The 20,935-nt window shown below is 47.7% G+C and overlaps 1 protein-coding gene across 2 annotated transcripts in view; it reads right to left on the bottom strand.

Annotated features, from left to right (window-relative positions):
• Positions 1 to 1,894: 1,894 nt before the first annotated feature.
• l2hgdh (L-2-hydroxyglutarate dehydrogenase) overlaps positions 1,895 to 20,935 on the bottom strand; it is a 31,596-nt gene continuing 12,555 nt past the window's right edge. The window contains exons 2-10 of one of the 2 annotated variants that reach the window (XM_042330294.1): positions 14,834 to 14,949; positions 14,398 to 14,549; positions 11,964 to 12,095; positions 10,988 to 11,150; positions 10,849 to 10,883; positions 10,500 to 10,667; positions 8,442 to 8,599; positions 7,323 to 7,454; positions 1,895 to 2,735 (exon numbers count right to left, since the gene is read on the bottom strand). In XM_042330294.1, the coding sequence (XP_042186228.1) occupies positions 2,540 to 2,735; positions 7,323 to 7,454; positions 8,442 to 8,599; positions 10,500 to 10,667; positions 10,849 to 10,883; positions 10,988 to 11,150; positions 11,964 to 12,095; positions 14,398 to 14,549; positions 14,834 to 14,949 (1,252 nt within the window). In that variant the 3' untranslated portion in view covers positions 1,895 to 2,539. The remainder of the gene's footprint in view (positions 2,736 to 7,322; positions 7,455 to 8,441; positions 8,600 to 10,499; positions 10,668 to 10,848; positions 10,884 to 10,987; positions 11,151 to 11,963; positions 12,096 to 14,397; positions 14,550 to 14,833; positions 14,950 to 20,935) is intronic. The other variant, XM_042330295.1, reaches the window with a different exon arrangement.

Raw genomic sequence — 20,935 nt, 5'->3', positions numbered from 1 at the left:
GAGAAGTGAAAGCCTTCTGCATCGAATTCTAGTCCTATATTATTCAAGGATGTCATTAGAATGATTTAGGACACGAAACATTTCATTTAACTGTTGAAAACCAGGTACGGAATGAAGCAACAATAGAGAGAGGACGTAGGCTAATGACATATGCGTCAGCCTACTAATTATGCAAATAGGCACTATTATATTTCAAAATTATAAATCGAAATCGCTAGCCTATACTTGTAACTTTGTAGGCCGTATGTGCTGCACCAGAATCGCATGTTCTCTCTCCCTGCTTATCATGGTTAGAAATGATGTACGTAATTCTAGTCCATATAATATAATACAGTAATACAGTTCACACTCAAAACAGATTAGCCTACTGGAGCTAGTTTTATTTACCCAAGAGAGCATATAGCTAGCTTCATCTATAGCTCCATCTATGGGGATTTATGTTTTTCTGTCATGTGTAATGTGCAGTAGCCTATATGATATATCTATTGGAAAACAGCACAATTATTTGGGCTTTTTTTGGGATTGGGCTCATTAAAATGTCTTTAATGTAGGACCCATCAGGCTCAGGTAGCACCAGGCTTGAATTTTCTTAATATTTTAGTGATTTATTTTGTATTTTACCCCATTTTTCTCCCCAATTGCGATCTTGTCTCATCGCTGCAACTCTCCAACGAGCTTGGGATCCTCCGAAACATGACCCACCAAGCTGCGCCTCTTAACACCCGCCTGCTTAACCCGGAAGTCAGCTGCAACAATGTGTCGGAGGAAACACCATTGAACTGACAACTGAAGTCAGCCTGCAGGCACCTGGCCCACCACAAGGAGTCGTAAGATCGCGATGATTCAAGTAAACCCCCCCCCCATTCCAAACCCTCCCCTAACCCGACGGGCCAATTGTGCACCTCCCTATGGGACTCCTGGTCGCGGCCGGTTGTGACAGCCTGGGATCGAACCAGGGTCTGTAGTGACACCTCAAGCACTGCGATGCAGTACCTTAGACCGCTCAGGAGGCCCCAGGGTTGAATTTTCTATCAAAGCTCTAATCAAATCCAGACATGGACCTATTTATATGCTTTATAATGCTTTTGAATGACACTTACGGTTTTGATGGGAAATACTGGGTTACCACGGAGAAAAGTGATTTATTCTTGGGATGGAACATTTAAAATACTGGGAAAATATTCAACCCTAGTCTAGGCCCTTTGCTTAAGGGATCCTATAAATCACAATTACCCTCTAATCTTCTCATCTACAATGCATTCAGAAAGTATTCAGCCCCCCCAACTTTTCCACATTTTGTTACGTTAAAGCCTTATTCTAAAATTGATTAAAATTAAATTCTCCCCCATCAATCTACACACAATACCCCAGAATGACAATGTAGTCTGAGGCCCTGAGCGCTCTGGAGCAGGTTTTCATCAAGGATCTCTCTATATTTGGCTCCGTTCATCTTTCCCCTCGAGCCTGACTAGTCTCCCACTCCCTGCCATTGAAAAACATCCACAGCCTGATGCTGCCACCACCACCATGCTTCACCGTAGGGATGTTACCAAGTTTCCTCCAGACGTGACGCTTGGCATTCAGGTCACAGAGTTTAATCTTGGTTTCATCAGACCAGATAATCTTGTTTCTCATGGTCTGAGTCTTTAAGTGCCTTTTGGCAAACTCCAAGCTGGCTGTCATGTGCCTTTTACTGAGGAGTGGCTTCCGTCTGGCCACTACCTGATTGGTGGAGTTTATTGCTGCAGAAATGTTTTGGTACACTTACCAGGATGTGTGCCTTTTTTATTTTAAATAAATCAGCTAACATTTATTAAAAACGTGTTTTCGTTTAGTCATTGTAAGGTATTGTGTGTTGAGGGAAATAAGGCTGTAACGTAACAAAATGTGTCTGTGTGGAGGGGGGGGGGGAATCAAGGAGTCTGAATATTTTCCGAATGCACTTTACATGCTACATGCTGCTCAGTCTACTCCATTCTGGCTTGACCATTCTGCTGTCGGGTTGCAAATTCCAGTAACTTTTACAAACCTTCCGAGTTTTCCAGAAATCCCTGTTGGAATATTCCTGCAATTAAGGAGGAACTAAGCAGATAATCCTGGAAACCTCCAACCTGGATTTCTGGAAAAACTGGGAATTTTGGAAAGTTACCGGATTTTTTGTAACCTCACTCTGCTGACGCAGAAAGATGCTGGACCAGTGAGCAGTAGTTAACAGATTGGATGGATCATATCCTGGTGAAGTTTCCCCTTGGCGCAGATCCAGGATCAGCTTACACTCACCCCCACTCCAAACTAACCATTGGGGAAAATGCAGAACTGACCTGAGATCAGCATCATCACCGCTTCACTATATCACTAGATGGACCTGCAGCTGGATCAGATGGATCAATGTTGTTACTTCCTTCCACTGGGGAAGTGTAAGTACGCCCCAAATGCCTCCCTATTCCCTGTGGGCTCTGGTCAAAAGTTGTGCGCAGAACTCAAAAAGTAGGGAATAGGATGCCATTTGGTAAGTATCCGAAGAGTGCCTCTAGAGTTTTTAGAGGCTGAAACGTCTCTCCACCTCGTCTGCTACCATCTCTGCTATGGCCAGGGAAGAGGTGGCGGCGGGCGAGGGAGCGTTGCGCACATGGAGGACCCTGCTGCCCACATCCCCGACACCAACGTCAAACACAAAGTCATCTACCAGGTTCCCATCGCGGTCCAGAGCCTGGGCCCTCACCCCTGCTGGACCCCTGCAACAGACAAAACACACACAACACGGTTACGTCATATTTCCACTATGGACTTGCGCCAGTGTTTCACCAACAACAAAAAAAAGGCTCGGACTTTGGTGTTTCCACCTCCACAGCCGTGACCCCAGTGACTCGCTGGGCCGTGACCTCCGTGCCCCAGTGACTCGCTGGGCCGTGACCTCCGTGCCCCAGTGACTCGCTGGGCCGTGACCTCCGTGCCATTTCTTCAGCCGGCATTTACATAACGACTAACTGTGAAACATGGGTTAACGCCTTCTCACAAAGAACTGTCTTGGTGCAAAGGTTGTTAATTCTGCTCTTCACAAGTCCTCAGTCAGCCCTACCTACAGGGCATTCAGAAAGTATTCAGACACCGTTCCTTTATACACATTTTGTTACGTTACAGCCTTATTCTAAAATTGATACCATTTCCCCCCCATCATCAATCTACACACAATACCTCATAACGACAAAGCGAAAACAGGTTTAGACATTTTTGCAAGTTTATTAAATATAAAAGCATACCTCATTTACATAAAACAGAAATACCCTATTCAGATAGGTATTCAAACCTTTTGCTATGAGACTCTAAATTGAGCTCAGGTGCATCCTGTTTCCATTGATCATCCTTGAGATGTTTCTACAACTTGATTGGAGTGCACCGGTGGTAAATTCAATTGATTGGACATGATTTGGAAAGATACACACCTGTCTATATAAAAGGTCCCACAGTTGACCGTGCATGTCAGAGCAAATACCAAGCCATGAGGTCAAATGAATTGTCCATAGACCTTTGAGGCAGGATTGTGTCGAAGAACAGATCTGGGGATGGGTATCAAGAAATGTCTGCAGCATTGAAGGTCCCCAAGAACACTGTGGCCTCCATCATTCTTAAATGGAAGAATTTTGGAACCACCAAGACCCTTCCTAGAGCTGGCCGCCCGGCCAAATTGAGCAATAGGGTGAGAAGGGCCTTGGTAAGGGAGGTGACCAAGAACCTGATGGTCTCTCTGACAGAGCTCCAGGGTTCCTCTGTGGAGATGGGAGAACATTCCAGAAGGAAAACCATCTCTGCAGCACTCCACCAATCAGGCCTTTATGGTAGAGTGGCCAGACGGAAGCCACTCCTCAGTAAAAGACACATGACAGCCCACTTGGAGTTTGCCAAAAGGCACCTAGACTCTCAGACCATGAAAAACACGATTCTCTGGTCTGATGAAACCAAGATTGAACTTTTTGGCCTGAATGCCAAGCGTCATGTCTGGAGGAAACCTGGCACCATCCCTACGGTGAAGAATGGTGGTGGCAGCATCATGCTGTGGGGATGTTTTTCAGCGTCAAGGACTGGGAGACTAGTCAGGATTGAGGGATAGATGAATGGAGCAAAGTACAGAGCGATCCTTTTTCAACTCCTGTGGCGGGCCGGGCGCAGTGCACGCTAACCAAGGTTGCCAGGTGCACTGTGTTTCCTCCGACACATTGGTGCGGCTGGCTTCCGGGTTGGATGCGCGCTGTGTTAAGAAGCAGAGCGGCTTGCTTGGGTATTGTTTCGGAGGACGCATGGCTCTCGACCTTCGTCTCTCCCGAGCCCGTACAGGAGTTGTAGCGATGAGACAAGACAGTAACTACTAACAATTGGATACTACGAAATTTGGGAGAAAAAAAAAAACCTGTTCCAGAGCACTCAAGACCTCAGACTGGGGCGAATGTTCACCTTCCAACTGGACAACAACCCAAAGCACACAGCCAAGGAGTGGCTTTGGGACAAGTCTCTGAATGAGTGGCCCACCCAGCCAGACTAGAACCTGACTGGGAGACTAGTCAGGATTGAGGGAAAGATGAACAGAGCGAAGTACAAAGATATCCTTGATGAAAACCTGCTCCAGAGCGCTCAGGACCTCAGACTGGGGTGACGGTTCACCTTCCAACAAGACAATGAGCCTAAACACACAGCCAAGATAACGCAGGAGTGGTTTCGGGACAAGTCTCTGAATGTCCTTGAGTGGCCCAGCCAGAGCCCGGACTTGAACCCGATCGAACATCTCTGAAGAGACCTGAAAATAGCTGTGCAGTGACGCTCCCCATCCAACCTGACAGAGCTTGAGAGGATCTGCAGAGAAGAATGGCGAAATACTCCCCAAATACAGGTGTGCCAAGCTTGTAGCGTCATTCCCAATAAGACTCAAGGCTGTAATCGCTGCCAAAGGTGCTTCAACAAAGTACTGAGTAAAGGGTCTGAATATTTATGTAAATGTGATAGTTTTTTTATTTTTTAATAAATTAGCAAAAATGTCTCATGTTTTTTCTTTGTCATTACGGTGTATTGTGTGTAGAAATAGGATTTAAATTGTATTTTCCCCTCATTTTAGAATAAATAAAATGTGGAATAACAAAATGTGGAAAAAGTCAAGGGGTCTGAATACTTTCCAAATGTACTGTAGATGGAAACGCAGATTTAAAAAAAAATAACACTAACACTAACATAAATCACTGGCAACACACTAACACTAACATAAATCACACTGGCAACACACTAGTTCTGTATTGGGAACAAAAAACATTTCTGTACAAAAGGCTGTGAAAATGTTTATGGAAATCAGTTCATTCAATATTGGTCCTTCAAACCGGATAGAAACAGAGAATCTTATCAAAAGCTGCGATATGTCACATTTTGGGCGACCAATGAAATTCACGTAGAAATGCGAGTTATAGATGTCATTCTCATCGAAAGCAAGTCTAACAAGCGGTAGATCTGTTCTACGCGAGCAAAAACAAAATTATGCTTCCCGTTCTTAAATTTGTTTTTTTTTTGCGTGTTTTACTTTTGGTTTCGTACACCAGCTTCAAAACATCTGAAAATACAATATTTTTGGTTATTTAAAATAGATTTCACAGCAGGTTTAGATGGTACAATGATTATCTAGTTTTTGTTTTGTCACACTGAAAGTAGGGGAACTAGTCGAATTTTAGCAACCAGGAAATGGCGACACGATTTCTGCATAGTGCACATTTTAAGTTCAAAACAAACCCCTAGCCTCTATACTCCACAACCCAGGCACACCTTTCGAGACAGGGCCATAAATATTAACCGTGTCAGAGTAGGAGTGATGATTTCCATAGCCACCGTGCTTAAACATCTGCATTGCTTGCTGTTTGGGGTTTTAGGCTGGGTTTCTGTACAGCACTTTGAGATATCAGCTGATGTAAAAAAAAAAGGCTTTTTATAAATAAATTTGATTGATTTAGGATCAGTTTGACCTTTCCGATCACAATGACAAGGTAACATGGACAGGAGGACCTTGGTCAATTCTCCCAAGCTTCTCAAATGTGGGCCTGTACAGTAGAATAACAAAACTACAACTACCAATCTCATCGCTGGTAGAATAATTGAAAATAGCAAAAGTCCAGATTGGAGTCCCTGAGGGTCATGCCCAAAGACCTTGAAGATACAAGGTGCCATGATTTGAGATCAGAACACAAAGGAAAAATGGTTTGCCACCAATACCGTCAACCAGGCTGAGAGCAGACTGCAGCACGGTGGACATAGTGGGGAACAGCTGCCAAAAGGCTCAAAGCTAACACCACCGAAAGAAGGCACCTGCTACAGCAGGAAGTCAGCAAAATGGAGGAGAAACAGAGTAGGGTCAAAGTAGTGGGGGGGTTGAGAGCCTGGACAAGGTGGGAAACAACAGAGAGGAATCTCTTGGGGTGAGCTGTGGAGGATGGAGTCTGCCAGAATCCAGTTCCTGTTAAGATCTGTCTACGACACGCTCCCATCCCACGCTAACTTACATAGGGTGGGGCCTCGCTGCCCTCTCGGGTAACAAACCTGGCACCACGGCGCATGTTTTAACATCCTGCACTTTCACCCCTCTCGCCAAGGACACTTACAGATGGAGGCATGACTAAGTTGAGGGGAAACTGGACGACATCGAGAAGGAGTGAAAAAAAAAAAACAAGAGAACTCCCACCAAGAAAGGTCACTGCATCAGCTTTGTCAGGCCTTGGGGAGCAGCCCGTTTCAGGAAGGACGGCATCCTGGAACAAGCCAGAACATGGGAGATGTGTGCTGACCTGAACAGACGGCTGTGCCCCCCCCACTCCCGACATTGTTGTCAGCACTCTCCGCCCAGACATCATCACCTGGGGATGGTGGAATTCACAGTTCCCTGGGAAGACAGGTATGAGGAGGCGCAAGAAGGAGTATGCAATCCTGGCAGATGATGAGCAAGGCAAAGGGATGAAGTGTCTGAGTTCACCCAGTTGAAGTTGGCTGCCGGGGCTTCCCTGCCCTATCGAAAAGCAGGCTACTTTCTCCGCTCTGGGCATCAAAAAGGAAGAGACAGAAGATCTGTGGTTCAAGTCCTGCTGAAAAGACACCAAGCAGGAAACCATCCACAGGAGGGCAGTGATTTGACCAATCAGTGTGAACTCAGCATCTTGGGGATGTTCCAGGTGAGGAGTTGAAACGTCTCAGTGATAGGTGGCCCTGGCTGATGACGTCTGTGTATCACAAACAGTGTCTCAGGTACTGAGATGCTTCATTTACACCCAGCCCCTGGAATGAACATTCAGAATCCGATGTACCTGAGTACGTCGCTTAGAGAGAGCTCTGGGATAAACTTCTTTAAGATCTTGACCTGAGCTCCGATGAACACCCCTCTGTACATCTCTCCAACACCATACACTAGGTTATTCATCACCAGTTTCTGCAGACCTCTGGAACACACAGAGAGAGACATTTTAGAGAGAGATATATTGAGAGAGAAACAGCAGAGATACATGTCTGCTTCAGTCATCCAGCAGAGTCATTTATCAAGAGAAACAAGTCCAGAGGTTCCATGGAAATCTAAATTAACTTGGATACCAGTTGGATTTAGTCCTCATGGGGAACCTCCCTACTGGAATGGGGAACCTCCCCACTAGACTGGAATGGAATGTAAAGGGGAACATCCCTACTGGAATGGAATGTAAAGGGGAACCTCCCTACTAGACTGGAATGGAATGTAAAGGGGAACCTCCCTACTAGACTGGAATGGAATGTAAAGGGGAACCTCCCTACTAGACTGGAAATGTAAAGGGGAACATCCTGGAATGGAATGTACTGGAATGGAATGTAAAGGGGAACCTCCCTACTAGACTGGAATGGAATGTAAAGGGGAACCTCCCTACTGGAGACTGGAAGGGAATGTAAAAGGGAACCTCCTACTAGACTGAAATGGAATGTAAAGGGAACCTCCCACTAGACTGGAATGGAATGTAAAGGGAACCTGTAAAGGGAACCTGATTGAAATGGCATGGGGAACCTCCCTACTAGACTGAAATGGAATGTAAAGGGAACCTCCCTAGATTGAAATGGAATAACCTCCCTACTAGATTGAAATGGCATGTAAAGGGAACCTCCCTATTAGACTGGAATGTAGACTGACTGGAATGGAATGTAAAGGGGAACCTCCCTATTAGACGAATGGAATGTAAAGGGGAACCTCCCTACTAGACTGGAATGGAATGTAAAGGGGAACCTCTCTACTAGATTGAAATGGCATGTAAAGGGGAACCTCTCTACTAGATTGAAATGGCATGTAAAGGGGAACCTCCCTACTAGACTGAAATGTCGAGGGGAACGATAAGTAAGAGATGATATTTAACCAACCTTCCCAATTTGGCACCTAAATGACATTGCTTCCTAACTTCTAAGTACTATACCTGAATGAAAGTGCATCTCCAAAGTCCCGGGCATCGAAGTCGTACAGCTTGTATCCCTCTCGTTTAAAGGCCAGGACGGCGTTGGGACCCAGCCAAACACTGCCGTCCATCCGCGGGGTGAAGTGGACCCCCAGGAAGGGGAACCTAGGGTCAGGAACCTAGAGACATCCGTCTATCAGTACAACAACCAGGAAGCTAGAGACATCCGTCTGTCAGTACAACAACCAGGAAGCTAGAGACATCCGTCTGTCAGTACAACAACCAGGAAGCTAGAGACATCCGTCTGTCAGTACAACAACCAGGAAGCTAGAGACATCCGTCTGTCAGTACAACAACCAGGAAGCTAGAGACAGCACTTAACCATCTGACATTCCTTGAATCCCAAAATCAACCTTAGCCCTTCTAGCCAAGGCACTTGTGTAGACCAGTAAGAAAAATGCATGCACTCACTGCTGTTAGTCGACTCTGGATATGAGCGTCTGTTAAATGACTAGAATGTAAATTTTATATAGGTGTGATAGGCCAGGTAGCTATAAAATTGTGACAATGCCATCAGCCCATCTAATCCTTTCAGATCTAAGTGCCGTTAGGGGCTAAAGGGTTGAGATACAAGGAGAAGATAGAGGACCTACGGGGTAGACGGTGTTCTAGGGGGTAGATGGTGTTCTAGAGGACTTACGGGGTAGATGGTGTTCTAGAGGACTTACGGGGTAGACTGTGTTCTAGAGGGTAGACTGTGTTCTAGAGGACTTACGGGGTAGACGGTGTTCTAGAGGCCTTACGGGGTAGACGGTGTTCTAGAGGACCTACGGGGTAGACGGCTTCTAGAGGCCTTACGGGGTAGACGGTGTTCTAGAGGACCTACGGGACAGACGGCGTAGAGGACCTACGGGACAGACGGCGTTCTAGAGGACTTACGGCGTTCTAGAGGACTTACGGGGCAGACGGCGTTCTAGAGGACTTACGGGGCAGACGGTGTTCTAGAGGACTTACGGGGTAGATGGTGTTCTAGAGGGTAGATGGCGTTCTAGGGGACTTACGGGGTAGATGGCGTTCTAGAGGACTTACGGGGTAGACGGGGAGGACTTAGGGGCAGACGGTGTTCTAGAGGACATTTCTAGAGGACTTACAGGGTAGATGGTGTTCTAGAGGGTACTTACTTACGGGGTAGACGGTGTTCTAGAGGACTTACGGGGTAGACGGTGTTCTAGAGGACTTACGGGGTAGACGGTGTTCTAGAGGACTTACGGGGTAGACGGTGTTCTAGAGGACTTACGGGGTAGAGGACGGGGTAGTTCTAGAGGACTTACGGGGTAGATGGTGTTCTAGAGGACGGTGTTCTAGAGGACTTACGGGGTAGAGGACGGTGTTCTAGAGGACTTACGGGGTAGATGGTGTTCTAGAGGGTGTTCTAGAGGACTTACGGGGTAGACGGTGTTCTAGAGGACTTACGGGGATGGTGTTCTAGAGACGGTGTTCTAGAGGACTTACGGGGTGCGTTCTAGGGACTTACGGGGTAGATGGTCTAGAGGACTTACGGGGTAGACGGTGTTCTAGAGGACTTACGGGGTAGACTGTGTTCTAGAGGACTTACGGGGTAGACGGTGTTCTAGAGGACTTACGGGGTAGACGGTGTTCTAGAGGACTTACGGGGTAGACGGTGTTCTAGAGGACTTACGGGGTAGACGGTGTTCTAGAGGACTTACGGGGTAGACGGTGTTCTAGAGGACTTACGGGGTAGAGACGGTGTTCTAGAGGACTTACGGTGGAGGACTTACGGGGTAGACGGCGTTCTAGAGGACTTACGGGGTAGACGGCGTTCTAGAGGACTTACGGGGTAGACGGTGTTCTAGAGGACTTACGGGGTAGACGGTGTTCTAGAGGACTTACGGGGTAGACGGTGTTCTAGAGGACTTACGGGGTAGACGGTGTTCTAGAGGACTTACGGGGTAGACGGTGTTCTAGAGGACTTACGGGGTAGACGGTGTTCTAGAGGACTTACGGGGTAGACGGTGTTCTAGAGGACTTACGGGGTAGATGGTGTTCTAGAGGACTTACGGGGTAGATGTTGCCCCGGACCAGGTAGTGTTTCTCAGGCTTCAGGACCAGGTAATCTCCTCTGAAGGGGATAATGCGAGGGTCTGGACTGCAGCCAGAGATCTGAGCGAGGCGGTCAGAGTACAGACCACCACAGGTCAGCACATACCGACACCTTACCTCCGTACCCTGAGGAGACCACACACACACACACACGTTAGTTACAGTTTAAAAACAAAACAAACAAAAAACGTTCTGATAGTAAAATGCATTTTACTAATTTAACACACACACACACACACACACACACACACACACACACACACACACACACACACACACACACACACACACACACACACACACCTACCTTTGAATCTCTGATAGCGATGGGATATTTCATTCCTGAAATGTTTTGAAGAAAAACAAAAAGAATACATTCACAAGTGCAATCCCACCTTTTCATCAAATCTATGAGTGTTCTGAGGTGAGGAGTATGGAACAGATACCGTCAGTGATACCAGCGGGGCTTTCCTTCACCATGGCCATGTCACTAGCCTCATATTCAGTAACCACGGTCCCTCCTGCCTCCTGGAAGTCCTTGCCATATGCCAGTGACACCAGCCTCCAGTCCACGATGCCAGTGTAAGGAGAGTCCAGGGCCATCAGACCCTGAAAGGAAGAGTTTAACCATAAAGCCGTTTACCCTGGGGCTGTGTTCCAAATGGCACCCTGTTCCCTATAAAAGAGCACTATTTTTCACCAGGGAATATGACGTAATTTCCAAACCAGGCCATAAGTAGTGCTCTGTATAGGCAATAGGGTGTAATTTCAGACTCAATCCTGGACTTTCACTATGAAGCACCTTAGTAAAGAGACTTGAATGCCATCTCATTCACACTCTCCGCCCTTCTCTCCCTCTCACCCTGCAGTAGGGGGCTCGCTCTCTCACCCTGCAGTAGGGGGCTCGCTCTCTCACCCTGCAGTAGGGGGCTCTCTCTCTCACCCTGCAGTAGGGGGCTCTCTCTCTCACCCTGCAGTAGGGCTCTCTCTCTCACCCTGCAGTAGGGCTCTCTCTCTCGCCCTGCAGTAGGGGCTCTCTCGCCCTGCAGTAGGGGCTCGCTCTCTCGCCCTGCAGTAGGGCGCTCGCTCTCTCGCCCTGCAGTAGGGCGCTCGCTCTCGCCCTGCAGTAGGGCGCTCGCTCTCTCGCCCTGCAGTAGGGCGCTCGCTCTGTAGGGCTCGCCCTGCAGTAGGGCGCTCGCTGCAGTAGGGCTCGCCCTGCAGTAGGGCGCTCGCTCTCTCGCCCTGCAGTAGGGCTCGCTCTCGCCCTGCAGTAGGGCTCGCTCTCGCCCTGCAGTAGGGCTCTCTCACCCTGCAGTAGGGCTCTCTCTCACCCTGCAGTAGGGCTCTCTCTCATCCTGCAGTAGGGCTCTCTCATTCTCTCACCCTGCAGTAGGGCTCTTTCTCACTCTCTCATTCTCTCACCCTGCAGTAGGGCTCTCTCTCTCGGATCCCCTTGGCGTCTATCATGGTGAGGTCACGCACGTTGTTCTTCTGTCCTCGCTCGTACAGCGCTTTGAGCCTGGGAATCTCCTCTCGCTCCACAGCGACGATCAGCTGCCAACACATAAGTCAAGCCGTAGACATGACCAGCACATAGTTGTGTGATCAACTTTTTCTTTATTTTTCAAAGAACAACAGAAAACACCACAAAAGGAGTCGGAATGAATGTACAGGAAGAGACCGTATTACACAGGAAGAGACCGTATTACACAGGAAGAGACCGTATTACACAGGAAGAGACCGTATTACACAGGAAGAGGGCTCGTAGGGCTATCTCACACAGGAAGAGACTCTATTCACAGGAAGAGACCGTCACAGGAAGGGACCGTATCACACAGGAAGAGACCGTATTACACAGGAAGAGGGCCGTCTCACACAGGAAGAGGGCCGTCTCTCACACAGGAAGGGACCTATTACACAGGAAGAGACCTCTCTACACAGGAAGAGACCTCTTCACAGGAAGAGGGCGTATAACACAGGAAGAGACCGTATTACACAGGAAGAGGGCCGTATTCACAGGAAGAGGGCCGTATTACACAGGAAGAGACCGTATAACACAGGAAGAGACTCGTATCACACAGGAAGAGACCGTATAACACAGGAAGAGACCGTATAACACAGGAAGAGACCGTATTACACAGGAAGAGACCGTATTACACAGGAAGAGACCGTATTACACAGGAAGAGACCGTATTACACAGGAAGAGACCGTATTACACAGGAAGAGACCGTATTACACAGGAAGAGACCGTATTACACAGGAAGAGACCGTATTACACAGGAAGAGACCGTATTACACAGGAAGAGACCGTATTACACAGGAAGAGACCGTATTACACAGTTCTGTAAGTAAAAAAAAAAAAAGTTTTCCATTGTCACATATACCAGATAGATGCGGTGAAATGTGTTGTTTTACAGGGTCAGTCATAGTAGTACAGCGACCCCTGGAGCCAATTAGGGTGAAGTGCTTTACTCAAGGGCACAGACAGATTTTTCTTCATTTTTTCGTCTCTGGGTGTTCGAACCAGCGACCTTTTGGTTTCTGGCCCAACGCTCTAACCGCTAGGCAAGAAGCCACAACACTAGCCCAACGCTCTAACCGCTAGGCAAGAAGCCACGACCCTGGCCGAACGCTCTAACCGCCAGGCAAGCCACGACCCTGCAGTAGCCGAACGCTCTAACCGCTAGGGCAAGAATCCACACCCTGGCCCAACGCTCTAACCGCTAGGGCAAGAAGCCACCTCACCCTAGCCGAACCCTCTAACCGCTGCAGGCAAGGCTCCCGACCCTAGCCGAACGCTCTAACGGCTAAGCAAGCAAGCCACGACCCTAGCCGAACGCTCTAACGGCTAAGCAAGAAGGCCACGACCCTGGCCCAACGCTCTAACCGCTAGGCAATAAGCCACGACCTGGCCCAACGCTCTAACCGCTGCAGGCAAGAAGCCACACCTGCCGAACGGCTCTAACCGCTAGGCAAGAAGCCACAACACTAGCCCAACGCTCTAACCGCTAGGCAAGCCACGACCTGCCGAACGCTCTAACCGCTGGCAGAAGGGCCACAACACTCTCACCTGAACGGCTCTAACCGCTCACTCTGCAAGAAGGCTCACAACACTCTGCCCAACGCTCTAACCGCTAGGCAAGGCCTCGACCTGCAGAACGCTCTAACCGCTGGCAAGAAGGGCACGACCCTGGCCCAACGCTCTAACCGCTAGGGCAAGAAGCCACGACCCTAGCCGAACGCTCTTCCCTGCAGTCCGCTAGGCAAGAAGCCACGACCCTGGCCGAACGCTCTAACCGCCAGGCAAGAAGCCACGACCCTGGCCGAACGCTCTAACCGCCAGGCAAGAAGCCACGACCCTGGCCGAACGCTCTAACCGCTAGGCAAGAAGCCACGACCCTGTAAGCCAGTTGCTGCAGGTAAATACAATGAAATTAGACCATAAATACAAATCGCACCCCGAGCTCCATCAACCCCTCCCCCCAATGATCTGATTAGCATGGACACACCCCCTGATATACTGTTAATGGTATACCGGTTACAGTGAAACGTGTCATGCACAAACTGTGAAACGATACTAGCAAATACTACGATGTTTTTATTTATTTAACCTTTGTATAACCTTTTAACCATTATTCAACCTTGAGGTTAGAAACCTCCTTTTGCGAGGGGGGGGGACCTGGATAGAAGATCACACTAAATTCAGCTACAACGACAATAGGCGCTTTAGGGAAAGAAAAATACTTCTGAGGTCCAAATCCAAGCGATGCGTCTACTCATCAGTATTTAGTAAACAACAACATCTACAGCTCTAAGGCCAAACCCGATGTTAATTAGACGTATGAGAGAACTCACCTTTCCACACCTCTTATAGGGGAGTCCTTTCTTGTCCAGGTATTCGTAGGCCATAGTGGCCCCTTTGCCACAGAGACGAGCCTTCAGAGACCCGGGGGTATAGTAAATCCCACTGTGGATCACACCACTGTTGTGGCCGCTTTGGTGGATGGCTGAGGATGGGACACGGAACAGTGTTAATTCCCCAATAAGGTTGTAGGGACAAGAAGCACAAAGAAGAACTGTGGTGATAACATAAGAATGTGATTGGCTGACGGCTAAGACCAGGACAGAGTGGCACAATAGAAACATTTTTTTTCCCCTTGTGAAATGTTTTCCGTTTGGAACAGTGCATAAAATGTTTTTGCAACGGTGTCCGACTAATGAATCCACCCCAGGCTAAGAGGAACGTCAAGTTAGTGAGTTAGTGACCCCTCCCTCCCTGCCCACCACTTACCCAGGTCCTTCTCCTTCTCCAGCAGAATGAAGCTAAGCGTGGGGTGTCTGAGGATGAGCTCTCTGGCTGAGGCCAGGCCCACGATGCCTCCACCCACCACAGCCACATCATATGTACTGCAACACAAAGGCATGTCATCAGGGGCAGGTTCATTAGTAGTCAGCATTAAGAGACAGGTGAGGGTTCATTAGTAGTCATCATTAAGAGACAGGTGAGGGTTCATTAGTAGTCAGCTTTAAGGGACAGGTGGGGGTTCATTAGTAGTCAGCATTAAAGGGCAGGTGAGGGTTCATTAGTAGTCATCATTAAGGGACAGGTGAGGGTTCATTTCCAGTAGTCATCATTAAGAGACAGGTGAGGGTTCATTAGTAGTCATCATTAAGAGGCAGGTGAGGGTTCATTAGTAGTCATCATTAAGAGGCAGGTGAGGGTTCATTAGTAGTCATCATTAAGAGACAGGTGAGGGTTCATTAGTAGTCAGCTTTAAGGGACAGGTGAGGGTTCATTAGTAGTCATCATTAAGAGACAGGTGAGGGTTCATTACTAGTCAGCATTAAGGGGCAGGTGAGGGTTCATTAGTAGTCAGCATTAAGGGGCAGGTGAGGGTTCATTAGTAGTCATCATTAAGGGGCAGGTGAGGGTTCATTAGTAGTCATCATTAAGAGGCAGGTGAGGGTTCATTAGTAGTCAGAATTAAGAGACAGGTGAGGGTTCATTAGTAGTCAGCTTTAAGGGACAGGTGGGGGTTCATTAGTAGTCAGCATTACAAAGGCATGTCAGGGAGGGTTCATTAGTAGTCATCATTAAGAGACAGGTGAGGGTTCATTAGTAGTCATCATTAAGAGACAGGTGAGGGTTCATTAGTAGTCAGCTTTAAGGGACAGGTGGGGTTCATTAGTTAGGTGAGGGTTCATTAGTAGTCATTTAAGAGACAGGTGAGGGTTCATTAGTAGTCATTTAAGAGACAGGTGGGGGTTCATTAGTAGTCAGCATTAAGGGGAGGTGAGGGTTCATTAGTAGTCATCATTAAGAGACAGGTGAGGGTTCATTAGTAGTCAGCATTAAGAGACAGGTGAGGGTTCATTACTAGTCATCATTAAGAGACAGGTGAGGGTTCATTACTAGTCATCATTAAGAGACAGGTGAGGGTTCATTACTAGTCATCATTAAGAGACAGGTGAGGGTTCATTACTAGTCATCATTAAGAGACAGGTGAGGGTTCATTACTAGTCATCATTAAGGGACAGGTGAGGGTTCATTACTAGTCAGAATTAAGGGACAGGTGGGGGTTCATTACTAGTCAGCATTAAGAGACAGGTGAGGGTTCATTACTAGTCATCATTAAGAGACAGGTGAGGGTTCATTAGTAGTCAGCATTAAGAGACATTAGCAGTCATCCCCTTAATGCTTAGTGTCATCCAGGACACTGCACTACACCACTTTCAAATAGTTTCTACCATCAGACTCACATCCTCATCGAATCGAGGAACTATCCAGTTAGGTAAAAGGTAGGATTCTGTTTCTAACATCGTAATAAAAAGGTCCATAAAGAAGTCATCACTTTGTATTCATACTAGTCAGACACGAAGTCACTTCAAGGTGACAGAGCTTGTATTCCTGAAGTTACAGAAGTGGATACTAGCGATGTGTTTCCATGCTATTCAGGAGCGCCGTGGAGTGGATCCGTAGTACCCGGAAGTAAATGAGTGATTCATTGTAGCCATTGGCACTCCTGTAGAGTTCCTATTTTCTCGTGACATTCCTGGGATTTTCATTATACTGATAAAGTCAGATTTAAAAATGAACAAATATGGCATTTTTTATTTTTTTTTATTTTTTTTAAAAAGGTTAAAAGGGTACATATCTGGTTGTGTCGGTAAAAATCACTACATATCCCATTGAGCCAAGTAGGGAGAAGCTGCCCGTTGTCACAGTTCCAAGACCAGTCAGAAATGTCTAGCGAACCCTACGCCAAATGGATCTCAAAAGTGACACTGGATCCGCGTTAAGTAGCAAATGATATCCTTCGCCGCCGTTGTCTTGCGACAAGACGATTCAACAAAACAATAAATAATTGTATGTTTAATTCCAGCAAATGTCTTAGTTTACATGATAGTATAACTCGCAAACGGAGTTGAAGTTGAGGGTGCAGTATTTATGAAGTTTGACAATGAGGATGTAAACTAGCATAGTTCAGCTAGTTTAGCCAGGGAAAACGAGGAGCTTGGGGACTGGATATAGACGGGTGTACATGCGCACTAGGTTCATTCAGGAGACAGATTGTAGTTTTTCTGCCCTAATATCAGAAGCTGACAGCGGAAAGTTCAATTCAGAGACTGAAATTAATACATATGAGAGCGGATCGATATACAATCCTGAAATCAGCTGTAACTGTCAATAGTAAAACAAAGCTTATACCGATATTATTAATGAATCAATTTCTCACCAATTACGATCTTGTTTCATCGCTGCAACCCAACGAACTCGGGAGGCGAAGGTTGAGTCATGCGTCCTCCGAAACATGACCCGCCAAACCGTGCTTCTTAAAACCCACCCGCTTAACCCGGAAGCCAGCTGCACCGATGTGTCGGAGGAAACACCATTCACCTGACGATCGAGGTCAGCCTGCAGGCACCCGGCCCGCCACAAGGGGTCGCTAGAGCGCGATGAGCCAAGTAAAGCCCCCCGGTCAAACCCTCACCTAACCTGGACGACGCTGGGCCAATTATGCGCCACCCTATGGGACTCCCGATCATGGCCAGTTGTGATAAAGCCCAGGATCAAACCAGGGTCTGTAGTGACGCCTCTAGCACTGCGATGTAGTGCCTTAGACCACTGCGCCACTCGGGAGCCCATAAAAAGGTTTGTTTTAAAACAATGTTAGAGTGAAACTGAAACCCAACACTGAAATGGTGAAGTCTCTTCCAGACACGGTAGACTCCTCCTTAACCACTCAATTGAAGGCATCTTTACTTTTACTCAAGTATGAAAATTGATAGTCCAGGCAGCCGCTAATGGGCTTCATGGATCTCCACTATAGTCTGGGCTTGGTGGGCACAGCCGGTAATACACGTATCCCCCGGCAACCGGTTCAGAAAACATTCTCCATTCAGGCTGCAAAGGCTTCAATTTCCTCCTTAACTAGATGAGAAGGGGGCCTCCAGGGTGGCGCAGTGGTTAAGGGTGCTGTACTGCAGCGCCAGCTGTGTCACCAGAGACTCTGGGTTCGCGCCCATCTCTGTCGTAACCGGCCATGACCGGGAGGTCCGTGGGGCGACGCACAAATATGAATATATATAAATATAAAATATGCATTAAACTCCAGCACCATGCTAGAGTGGCTAATGACTAGGCTACTTCCTGATGTTAAGGATGGGTTCAACCAGGGGTAGTCTGCTGCAATATGATTGGCTGAACGTGGGCACGGGTTAATGCCGTACTCTCTTTATCAAATACAATTTCTCACCACTATCCTAGAGTGGCTAATGCCTAGGAATGGTACTTCCTGATGTTGCGCCCGCGTTCAGCCAATCACATTTCATCAGACTACCCCCTGGTTGAACCCATCCTTAACATCAGGAAGTAGCCTAGGTATTAGCCACTCTAGGATAGTGGTGGCAAATCATGTTTGATAAAGAAAGTACGCATATTTAACCATTTTTTTCCCCGCCTTCGACATTAACCTACTCCAATTTACCAACCTCTCGAACAGATCCACGGAAGATGCCATTTCCATCGCCAATCACACGGCCGTAACACATCTGGACAAGAGGAACACCTATGTGAGAATGCTGCTTATTGACAGTTCACCATTCAACACTATTGTTCCCTCTAAGCTCAGAGCTCTGGACACCACCCTCTGCAACTGGATCCTGGAGTTCCTGACGGGCAGACCATAGGCTGTGAGGATTGTCAACACTACCTCCACACAGACTCAGGGGCTCCCCCAGAGGTGTGTCCTCAGCCCTCTTCTGTTGTCCCTGTTCACCTACGTCTACATGGCTTTGTGTGGTACACCACCTCCATCATCAAGTTTGCTGACGACAACGGTTGTAGGCCTGATAACCAACAAGCGTATATTGTATTTCTTATTGTTGCATCGTCGAAGGAACCAGCAAGTATTTAGATGAACGATGTAATCAGGACATACTTCCAATAAAACTTTAAAGAGCCATTGAACACTGTTTTTCTGTTGTTCATTACAAAAATTAGATTTCAGTCTTCGAGGTGTTTCATGACCGATTCCGCGTTTGGTTAATAATGATGTTTATCCCTCATGAGACACTGTAGGAAGCGTATTCCACTTCCTTAAAATCCCCAGAATGAATCTTAAGATAACTCAAGAAATCAGTAATAAATTGATGTTTTGCCCAGGATGTTTTAGTTGTGCAATTTTACATAAAACTAAGGTGCAGTATTTCTCAACTTAAAAATCACACAACCTATTGTGTATGTAAAAAAAAAGTTGGGCTGCTGGGCAGGTCTGTCTCACTGTCAATGCTATTGAGTACCACAAAATGAGTCATAATACCCATAATACCTAGCGGGCAAACAAGGAATGGTTCCAATTGTTTTTCCACCTTTTATTTCACCCATAGGGGATTTTAGAAACACTTTAAATAAGGGCTGTGTTTCGTGTCGGCTCACCCTGGCATACTGACTAGACAGGGCATGCGCGTGCGTCCACATGTTGATTTTTGTCCATCCACACCAGACTAAGAGGAACGTCAAGTTAGTGACCCCTCCCTCCCTGCCCACCACTTACCCAGGTCCTTCTCCTTCTCCAGCAGAATGAAGCTAAGCGTGGGGTGTCTGAGGATGAGCTCTCTGGCTGAGGCCAGGCCCACGATGCCTCCACCCACCACAGCCACATCATATGTCATATGCCCAGTCACGGACCAGGATGTCTTGCTCCCAGGCAGACTAAATAACTTTTTGCCCGCTTTGAGGACAATACAGTGCCACTGACACGGCCTGCAACGGAAACATGCGGTCTCTCCTTCACTGCAGCCGAAGTGAGTAAGACATTTAAACGTGTTAACCCTCGCAAGGCTGCAGGCCCAGACGGCATCCCCAGCCGCGCCCTCAGAGCATGCGCAGACCAGCTGGCCGGTGTGTTTACGGACATATTCAATCAATCCCTATACCAGTCTGCTGTTCCCACATGCTTCAAGAGGGCCACCATTGTTCCTGTTCCCAAGAAAGCTAAGGTAACTGAGCTAAACGACTACCGCCCCGTAGCACTCACATCCGTCATCATGAAGTGCTTTGAGAGACTAGTCAAGGACCATATCACCTCCACCCTACCTGACACCCTTGACCCACTCCAATTTGCTTACCGCCCAAATAGGTCCACAGACGATGCAATCTCAACCACACTGCACACTGCCCTAACCCATCTGGACAAGAGGAATACCTATGTGAGAATGCTGTTCATCGACTACAGCTCGGCATTCAACACCATAGTACCCTCCAAGCTCGTCATCAAGCTCGAGACCCTGGGTCTCGACCCCCCTGTGCAACTGGGTACTGGACTTCCTGACGGGCCGCCCCAGGTGGTGAGGGTAGGCAACAACATCTCCTCCCCGCTGATCCTCAACACTGGGGCCCCACAAGGGTGCGTTCTGAGCCCTCTCCTGTACTCCCTGTTCACCCACGACTGCGTGGCCATGCACGCCTCCAACTCAATCATCAAGTTTGCGGACGACACAACAGTGGTAGGCTTGATTACCAACAACGACGAGACGGCCTACAGGGAGGAGGTGAGGGCCCTCGGAGTGTGGTGTCAGGAAAATAACCTCACACTCAACGTCAACAAAACTAAGGAGATGATTGTGGACTTCAGGAAACAGCAGAGGGAACACCCCCATCCACATCGATGGAACAGTAGTGGAGAGGGTAGCAAGTTTTAAGTTCCTCGGCATACACATCACAGACAAACTGAATTGGTCCACTCACACAGACAGCATCGTGAGGAAGGCGCAGCAGCGCCTCTTCAACCTCAGGAGGCTGAAGAAATTCGGCTTGTCACCAAAAGCACTCAACTTCTACAGATGCACAATCGAGAGCATCCTGGCGGGCTGTATCACCGCCTGGTATGGC

Source organism: Oncorhynchus tshawytscha, linkage group LG11, assembly GCF_018296145.1.
Source record: "Oncorhynchus tshawytscha isolate Ot180627B linkage group LG11, Otsh_v2.0, whole genome shotgun sequence".
Classification (NCBI taxonomy): domain Eukaryota; kingdom Metazoa; phylum Chordata; class Actinopteri; order Salmoniformes; family Salmonidae; genus Oncorhynchus; species Oncorhynchus tshawytscha.
Note: the sequence above shows the minus strand (reverse complement) of the source record. Positions and strands in the feature narration are given on the sequence as shown.